The 10,125-nt window shown below is 42.5% G+C and overlaps 1 protein-coding gene across 1 annotated transcript; it reads left to right on the top strand.

The window, feature by feature from the left end:
- The first annotated feature begins 362 nt into the window (after nt 1-362).
- On the top strand, nt 363-1,406 carry LOC125779258 (uncharacterized). The gene has a single exon (XM_049459898.1). It carries the CDS (start codon nt 363-365, stop codon nt 1,404-1,406), a length of 1,044 nt encoding a protein of 347 aa, XP_049315855.1.
- The last annotated feature ends 8,719 nt before the right edge of the window (nt 1,407-10,125 follow it).

Here is a 10,125-nt window from a genome sequence, read left to right on the forward strand (position 1 = left end):
TTTCGGCAACACCCTCCAAAATTTGTGAACTTACCCTTAGTTCACCGACAAGAAAGGAGTTTAAGATAACAACACACGCGTTTATCTTAAAATCTTTAACCGATAATTTACCCACTCACTCACTTAATACGATCATCACTGGTACAGATTTCGGTTTTAGTTTAGCTGACCCTCACTTTTATAAACCCAGACCAGTGGACATATTGATCGGAAGTGACCTGTACCCACAAATAATCCTCAGTGGTGTACGGAAAAATGTACTCGGGACCCTTCTAGCCCAAGAAACGGAATTCGGATGGATTTTATCCGGACCCATACCAGAAAAACCCTTATCACCCTCGATAATGTCATTTTTCAGTAAGATGACCCCAGACAAGTTGCTCACACAATTTTGGGAAGTTGAAGAAGTTCCAAGGAAGCCTCTACCTTCAACTTCGGATATAGTTTGTGAGCAAATTTATAAAAATACGACCCACAGAAACTCAGATGGGCGCTATGTGGTAACATTACCCTTTAAAACTCCAGAAAACATAGAATTGGGCAACTCAAGACACATAGCTCTAGCTCAATTTCTTAGAAATGAAAAGTCATTGTCGAGAAAACCCGAAATAAAAGCGGAATACGACAAGGCCATCAACGAGTATTTGGAACTCGGTCATATGACCAAAGTTGAATACGACCCTGCGGATAATACGAAAACGTATTATCTGCCACATCACGCAGTCATTAAACCGGATCGCATAACGACTCAACTGCGAGTGGTATTCAACGCTTCATGCCCCACCTCGAACAGGAACAGCCTCAACGATGTACTACATACTGGACCCACTCTACAAGCAGACCTCGTAATCCTAGTTGTAAAATGGCGAATGTTTCAAATCGTATTCAACGCAGATATCCAAAAAATGTATCGTCAAATACTCGTTGAAAGCAGACACACTCCGTTTCAAAGAATCTTATTTAGGAAATCCTCTAACGACCCTATAGAAGACTTTGAATTACAAACTGTTACGTTTGGTATTAACTGTGCTCCATTTCTAGCTATCCGTACCCTCCTTAAATTAGCGGATGATGTACAAGGAACCCACCCACTGGCAGCAGAGATACTTCGAAACGGAATGTATGTTGATGATGTACTTGCAGGAGCACATGACGTACCAACAGCGATATTGGCACGAGATGAACTCACTTCATCCTTGAAGTCCGCAGGATTTGCTCTACGCAAATGGACCTCAAATGACCCAAAAGTTTTATCTGGAATCCCACAGGAACATCTATTGGATACCAACTCACTCAGTTTACCGGAATCCAATAACACAAAAACACTAGGAATCAGATGGAATGCAAAAAAAGATGCGTTCTTTTTTCTCATCAACCCTATTCAGGATAAAACGGCGTATACTTAAAGAGAAGTACTATCTATTATAGCAAAATTGTTCAACCCAGCTGGTTGGCTCAGCCCCGTTGTAGTCACAGCTAAAATAATAATGCAACAAATCTGGCTGGATAAATCCGATTGGGATGAATGTTTGAAACCCTTAACTCTCCATCGATGGAAAATATTCATAAAGGACTACGATTCCTTAAATCTTATTGAAATTCCTCGATGGACCCACTTTTCGACATCCGCGATCATCAATTTTCATGGATTCTCTGACGCATCTGAAAAAGCCTACGCAGCAGCCCTATATATCAGTGTTTCTACAAACGCAAATACCTGGACAACCCTTTTGGCATCCAAGACTCGTGTGGCCCCAATAAAAACTATATCGTTACCAAGGCTAGAACTTTGCGGAGCAGTTCTTCTGGCGAATCTCGTGGATGCGACCCTACCACAACTAAACATGACTCAATACCATACTCACCTTTGGACGGATTCCACAATTGTTCTTTCATGGCTTAGCAAACCCCCATGCACATGGACAACCTTTGTATCCCACCGAATTGCCACAATCGCAGAAAAGGTTGGAACCGAAAATTGGACTCACGTCGAAAGTCAAGACAATCCGGCAGATCTAGCTACTCGCGGACGCACGCCTCTGGAAATGGTTAACAATGACCTCTGGTGGCACGGACCCCAATGGCTAACACTCGACCCGAAACACTGGCCAGTTACCAAAATATCAAGCGATACAACACTGGAACTCCGGCCAATCAGGACCTTCGTGAACACAACACAAAAGGATATCCTGGATAGATTCTCTTCCTTACCCAAAGCCATTCGAGTTGTAGCATATTTGTTCAGATTCTGTTCGAATGCGTCACCCAATAAATCACAGCAGTCATACACAACGTTGGAAATAACACCAGAAGAGTTCAACACTACCCGCACGAAGCTAATTATTTTAACCCAAAAGAAGTATTTCCAGGAAGAGTATGAAGCCTTAACCCAAAAAATCAGCATACCCAAAAAAAGTACAATTTTGACACTAAACCCTTTAATCGATCCCAAAGGAATAATGCGAGTAAATGGTCGGTTGAGCAATTCAGCGGCATTATCATACAACGAGCGTTATCCGATTATACTACCCTATAGCAGTCGATTAGCCAAACTACTCACCCAATTTACCCATCTAATAACCCTTCATGGCGGCAACCAGCTAGTCTTACGACTTATGCGTTCGGAATTTTGGATACCGAAGCTGAAAACCCTCATCAAGTCTACCATTCATTAGTGCAAAACTTGCGTTTTGCACAAAAAGCGCAACACTACTCAGATTATGGCAGCACTACCCGCAGAACGTACCACCTTAACCCGTCCATTCGCAGCAACAGGAATCGATTTCGCCGGTCCTTATGACATAAAAAATTACACCGGCAGAGCATGTCTGATCACAAAAGGCTATGTATGCGTATTTGTTTGCTTTGCAACCAAAGCCATACATCTAGAGCCAGTAAGTGATCTCACCACCAACGCATTCATGGCCGCATTCGCACGTTTCTTTTCCAGGCGCGGATGTCCCGCCGATCTCTATTCGGACAATGGTACTAATTTTGTTGGAGCGTCTAAACTTTTAGTTAAAGATCGGCGAGAATTCATGAAGTCATTGAAAACTCTACTAACAGCTAGTGAAGCACACCAAAACATCAACTGGCACTTTAACCCTCCAGGAGCTCCACACATGGGTGGACTCTGGGAAGCAGGAGTGAAAAGTTTAAAGAGCCACTTGAAAAAGGTGTCTCAGAACCAGAAATTCACTTTCGAAGAACTAGCTACCCTTTTAACCCGAATCGAAAGTTGCTTGAATTCTCGCCCTTTAAGCCCATTAAGTGAAGACCCAACAAATTTAGAACCTTTAACTCCAGGCCATTTCTTAATAGGTACCCCTTTATTAATCCCAGCAGAACCCAACTTAGAAGATGCACATCTAAGCACCGCACAAAGATGGCAAAAACTGAAGATACTCCATCAACACTTCTGCAAACGATGGAAAGAAGAATATTTGAAAGAACTCCACAAAAGATATAAGTGGAAATACCCTCAACGCAACATAGACGTTAACGATATGGTAGTTATACGTCAAGAAACTCTACCCCCAAATGAGTGGAAACTTGGTCGCATCGAAAAAACATATCTCGGTGCCGACAATAAAGCAAGAGTAGTTGATATACGTACCTCTCAGGGAACAATTACCCGCCCAATAACCAAAATAGTCACTTTACCAAATAATTAATCTTATTTCCTTATAGTGACATGGCCCCTCAAAGCAGTACGAAGTCAATTTGCAGCCGCCAAAGCAGCCCCACATTCACTGTGCGATCACTTAGCGTGACCCGTAGTATCAGCCCACTCTCCGACGAAGGAACCCTGGCAAGACGCCTGCATCGCTTTAAAGCGACCCTTTCCCCCATTCGAGAGGAGCGTGGAAATACGCATCGCACGGCCCGACGTACCATCAGCCTTTCCCCTATTCGTGAAGAACGGGGAAGTACTCATCGCACGGCTCGGCGTGCTATCAGCCGTTCATCAAAGCGAACACACAAGCACGTCGCCTGTGGATTGTGCAAAAAGGATCATAGACTGGTCACATGTTCCAAATTTACTGAAAAGAACATCAACGAAAAGTATAACGCAGTCATTAAGTATAAGTACTGTGTCAATTGCTTGGCCAGATCGCACTCCACCCAAAAGTGCACAAGTACAAAACGATGTGCCACATGTAATGGGGAACACCATTCAACCCTACATGGACACCCCAGGTTGTTCTGCAAGGAGCCAGAAAAAACATCAAAGAGCAAAGAGAGATTGCATAAACAAAACGACCTACCCACGTTACTGGCCAAGCCGACCCTCATACCAACAGTCATGATAAAAATTAAACATGATGGCAAATGGAATAAAATACGTGCCATAATCAACCCGACCCGAAAAGTGACTGTAATTGCCTCAGAACTGGTACAGAGATTGAGGTTACCGAAAACGTACCTCGACTCGCATCGTATATGCAAAGTCGTCATAGGATCATTAACTGATTCCGACTGGCATGTCGAAGTTAACTGCCTATTGACACATGATTTACCGACCCGACCCTATAATCGTGACTTAAGTGGCGAAGTCATTAAGAAGTTCGACCACTTAGTCCTAGCCGACCCTACATTTTGGAAGAACGACAAAATCATGTTGGAACTAGGAGCTGACATCTACCCAAGAGTAATGAAACCCGGCATATTCAACCCCGATAACAGCACCGTGATCGCACAAAACACCGCACTCGGTTGGACTTTAACCGGTGCTTGTGCGATTTAAACCCCAAGTATACCTCCAACCCGTTGATAATAATACTCATTTACCCAAATCAAAATAGATCTAAAAATCTTTTTATTCGCAGACACTGCAAGGCGGCCGGGATGTTCATACCAAATGAACACATCCCTGCATTGTCCTCCTAACTCGTCGAAATACGAATTAGAGGACAGTGCAAAAAACACCCAACAGCGCCAATATAACAACGAAGAACCCAACAAAACACAATAAAACGAATCACCTTAGCGGACGGACACATACAGGCGCCAAAGCAGCAGGAGCAATAATATCAGCAGCAATAACAACCACAACAGCACCAGCAGTAACAACAGCAGCAGAATCATCTCAACGCGGGAAAAATCAACTACATCAGGTTTCATATAAAGCTTTATATTTATATTTATAAATAACCCTTAAACTGTAGTATTGTATAAATCCGTACACAATATACACTTGTACGTACTAACCCACTCATATTATATATTACACACCCTCAAATATATACACAAAGTGAATTGTTAATTATCCGAAATCTAATAGTTTTTTATTTTATTGGCACACCGGCAAACACCCGTCGATCACCCCGACAATGAGTAAAGCACGAAAAGGGCTGTGTAATGAAGACCAACAGAAGATTTTGCAGATAGACTGGGACAAATCTTCTGATGAAGAGTGTGATGAAGACGATGAAGAGTTTTTGGAGAAGGATTTAAAAGAGCTTTTAGAAAATGGTGAAGAATTAGAAATCAATATACTTAAAACTGCCAACCAAGAAATTTCTAAAAGATCAGAAAATATGGATGACTTTATTATTGAAAAAGTTGATGTTTCCCAATTGAAATGGAGAAAAAGACCAATCGACTTTCAAGACGTTACTTGGAAAGAGTCAGAAGAATACATTAACGTAATAAATAAGCCGATTCAATATTCCAACACTTTTTTTGATGATGCTTTAATCAAATTTATTATGGAACAGACCAATATGTATTCCCTCCAAGAGTCCGGTAGTGAATTCAATTGCTCAAATGATGACATTCGTCGATTTCTTGGAGTTTTGTTTTATTTGGGCGTAGTCCAGTTGCCGGTTTTTAGAATGACATGGTCCCAAGAATTCAAACTAACAGCAATAAAAGATTCCATGCCGAGAAGTAAATTTGAGAAAATAAAGAAATTTATTCATTTTTCTGATAAGTCGAAACAACCATCTAAAAACGATAATAATTATGACAAATTATACAAAATTCGTCCACTATTATCGTTGCTCAAAGAAAAATTCAACAATCTACCTCAAGAGGAACACCAAAGCATTGATGAGCAGGTCATAGCATATAAAGGTAAGTTCAGAGGTATGCAAATGCAATAAATAAAAGATTTCGATTATCACGTTAATTGCATATTGTAGGAAGATCATTCTTCAAGCAGTATAACCCTGCTAAGCTCCACAAATGGGGACTGAAAATGTTCACGCGGGCTGGCTCACCAGCAATTATTTAGTGTGAACTAAAGTCTGAGGATGGAGTCATGTGTAGAAGTTCACGCAAGTGAGGAAAGTTCTCTGATCGCCATTCACTTGGGAGTGGCCAGAAACGATTCTTTTGCATATGACTCAAGCAGCTCACGACTTCCGGTCTTTGACCAAGTATCCTCTGGGTAGCCTAAGAACATCCGTTTGAAGGCGAGCTAACGTGAGAAGGCGAAACATCCCCTGCATAGGGTTGTGCGCTGGGTTTGGGACCCGCCACGTAAAAAAACACCCCCAATGAAACGGAAAAACAAGCCTCGGATGAGTGACCCCCCTTTTGATGACGACCATGGCAAACGGAAGAAGGACTACGAATTGAGGGCATGCACCTGGAATGTCCGGTCCCTTAATTGGGAAGGTGCCGCTGCCCAGCTGGTTGATGTCCTCGTGAAAATAAAGGCTGACATCACCGCCGTCCAAGAAATGCGATGGACGGGACAAGGACAGAGACAAGTAGGTCCTTGTGACATTTACTACAGTGGCCATATAAAGGAGCGCAAGTTTGGTGTTGGATTCGTGGTGGGAGAGACTCCGTCGCCGAGTATTAACATTCACTGCGGTGAATGAACGTCTAGCCACAATCCGCATCAAAGCGAGGTTCTTCAACATATCGCTGATTTGCGCCCACGCCCCGACGGAAGAGAAGGGCGATGTGACCAAAGACGCCTTTTATGAGTGCTTGGAGCGCACTTATGAGAGATGCCCCCGCCACGATGTCAAAATCGTGCTTGGCGACTTTAACGCCAGGGTGGGCAAAGAAGGTATCTTTGGCACTACGGTCGGTAAATTCAGCCTCCACGACGAAACATCCCCAAATGGGTTGAGGCTGATCGACTTCGCCGGGGCCCGAAATATGGTTATCTGTAGTACTAGATTCCAGCATAAGAAGATACATCAAGCTACCTGGCTGTCTCCGGATCGAAAAACCACCAACCAGATCGATCATGTTGTGATAGACGGAAGACACGTCTCCAGTGTTTTAGATGTGCGTGCGCTCCGAGGTCCTAACATCGACTCGGACCACTACATTGTTGCAGCCAAAATTCGCACCCGCCTCTGTGCAGCAAAAAACGCACGCCAACAAACACAAGGAAGGTTTGGCGTCGAGAAGCTGCAATCACAACAGACAGCCGAACGTTTTTCTACTCGGCTTGCACTCCTGCTCTCTGAGAGCACTCATCAACAATTCGGTATAAGGGAACTGTGGGACGGCATTTCAAACTCCTTACGTACAGCTGCAACCGAAACCATTGGTTTTCGGAAAGTGCAAAAGAACAGCTGGTACGACGAGGAGTGCCGTGTCGCAGCGGAGAGAAAACAGGCTGCCTACCTCGCAACGTTACGATCGACCACAACACGTGCGGGATGGGATAGATACCGAGAGTTGAAGAGGGAAGCGAGACGCATTTGTAGACAGAAGAAGAAAGAGGCCGAAAGGCGTGAGTACGAACAGCTCGATAAGCTGGCCGACAGGGGTAATGCTCGAAAATTCTACGAAAAGATGCGGCGGCTTACAGAAGGTTTCAAGACCGGAGCATACTCTTGTAGAACCCCCAAAGGTGATCTAGTTACCGATGCCCAGAGCATACTTAAATTATGGAGGGAACACTTCTCCAGCCTGCTGAATGGCAGTGAAAGCACAACATCGGGAGAAGGCGAACCCGATTCCCCAATCGATGACGATGGAGCAGACGTTCCATTACCCGACCATGAAGAAGTTCGAATAGCAATTGTGGAGAACCGAACCTGAGAGCGAGCGGCGAGAGCCTGTCAATACCGAGTGAATTCGTTATTGTATATAAATTCTAGTATAATACTCTTGAGACTGTGAAGCTGTTAACACCTATCAATAAAATACCGGAGTGTTGTACTATATAAAATTTGTTTAATTACTTCCACGCGGACAGGTGAGTTCTTACAGTGGCGATGAAGATGGGATTGTGTGTGGCAACAGAACATATTCTTTCAGTTGGAGAACTAAAATTTGTTTAATTTCTTCCACACAAAAATAGTAGCATCGGTTTTTCTACATCGGATTTTTCTTCTTGGCGAGTCAGAAGCAGCGAGTTGATATACATACTTATATGCGTAGTTGGTGTGGTTGCGACGGAGAAGATAAGTATTTCTTTACATGTAGCAAATCAGCACAACTGTCAACTCGAAGCAACGAGTTGATACATACATACACAGTTGATGAAATAGCAAAGGAGAAAATATTTCTCTACATTCAGCAAACCAGCACAACTGTCAATAAGAGACGTAGCAAACAAGCTAATAAAAGCAAATAAGCAAAGGCCATTCAATTGGCGCAACTGAATAAGTAAAGAGGCTGCCCATTAAATTGGTTTGTTGAACGACGAATACAGTGGCCATTAAATTGGGAAAGCATTTAATTGAAATTAAAAGCCACTAAACTGGTAAAATATACTTCTGTCCGGGGCATTAAATTGGCTAAAGAGGAAATAAAAGCAAGCAAGATGAGCGAAATTAAACCATTCCTGTGCGATAGCATTGACAGGGCGTTATTACGAAGCGAGTGGGAAAAATGGCTGAGATCGTTTACTCTGTATCTTCAATCGGAAGATATTACAAATGAGGTAAAGCGAAGAAACAAACTGCTTCACTTAGGTGGACCACAACTATAAGAGGTAATTTATAATATCCCTGGGGCCATCGTGGAAGTTGACACTGAACAGCCGGTCGATGTATTTAATATTTTAGTCGAAAAATTAAATAATTTCTTTTCGCCAAAACGAAACTCGTCATTTGAGAGACATATATATAGAAACATAGCGCCTTTAGAGAACGAAAATTTTAACAATTTCTTGTTGCGTTTGAGGTACCAAGCTTCTAAATGTCATTTTGGCGAAATAGAAGACATCGTTCTAAAAGATAAACTCATTGAGTCGTGGGCTCCAGTGGAGCTTAAAAAACGTTTACTTGAAAAAGAACACGACTTGAAAGAAGTTATTGATGCTTGCCAGATTCATGAGCAGATATATAAACAATCGCAGGACATGTTGCCTAAAAAAGAGGGTGAAGAAGTGAACAGGGTGGTTGCAAAATCAAAAGGGAGCAGGAATAATGGGGGTGAGTGTGGTAGATGTGGTCAGGCGGGGCACGTGAGCTCTGACATTAATTGTCCAGCAAGAAATGCTAAATGCAATAAATGTGGATTAATAGGGCATTACTCACGCAAATGCAAAACGAAGGATTTTAAAAGAAAACTCGGCGATGTAAAATACAATAATTCGAAACAGCGCCGATTACATCCGTCAAAAGTTAGGTGTATTGAAAAAGCTAACAACGATTCATCAGATGATTCCCTAGAATATGACTGCCTTCAAGTGGAATCGTGCGGTTCGACGAACGAGTTGATAAGTTGCCACATTGGTGGACATACTGTCCCTATGATAATAGATTCAGGATCTAGGTTCAATTTGTTAAGTCAAGACGTTTGGAATGCGTTGAATGCCAGTAAAGCAACCATGTGGAACATCCGCACGGAGTCAGCAAATCAATTTAAGGGTTATGCAGCTAATAAAATTTTAACAGTCTTATATGTTTTCGAGGCACCAATAGGGGTGAGAAAGGGTAAGGAAGTTATAGCCACTTTTTATGTAATAAAAGATGGGAAACAATCTCTTCTCGGCCGAGATACTGCCATTCAACTCAAGGTATTGTTATTGGGGCTTGACGTAAATAGAATTGAGAAAATAGAACCGCTTCCGAAAATTTTCAATATTAAGATAAAGCTATCGTTTGATAAGTCCATTAAACCAGTCAAACAGCCTTTACGTCGCATTCCAGTTGCCCTAGAGAAACAAGTTGAGAAGAAATTGGAAGAAGCGCTCGCCAA

This window comes from Bactrocera dorsalis, chromosome 6 (genome assembly GCF_023373825.1).
Source record: "Bactrocera dorsalis isolate Fly_Bdor chromosome 6, ASM2337382v1, whole genome shotgun sequence".
Lineage (NCBI taxonomy): Eukaryota > Metazoa > Arthropoda > Insecta > Diptera > Tephritidae > Bactrocera > Bactrocera dorsalis.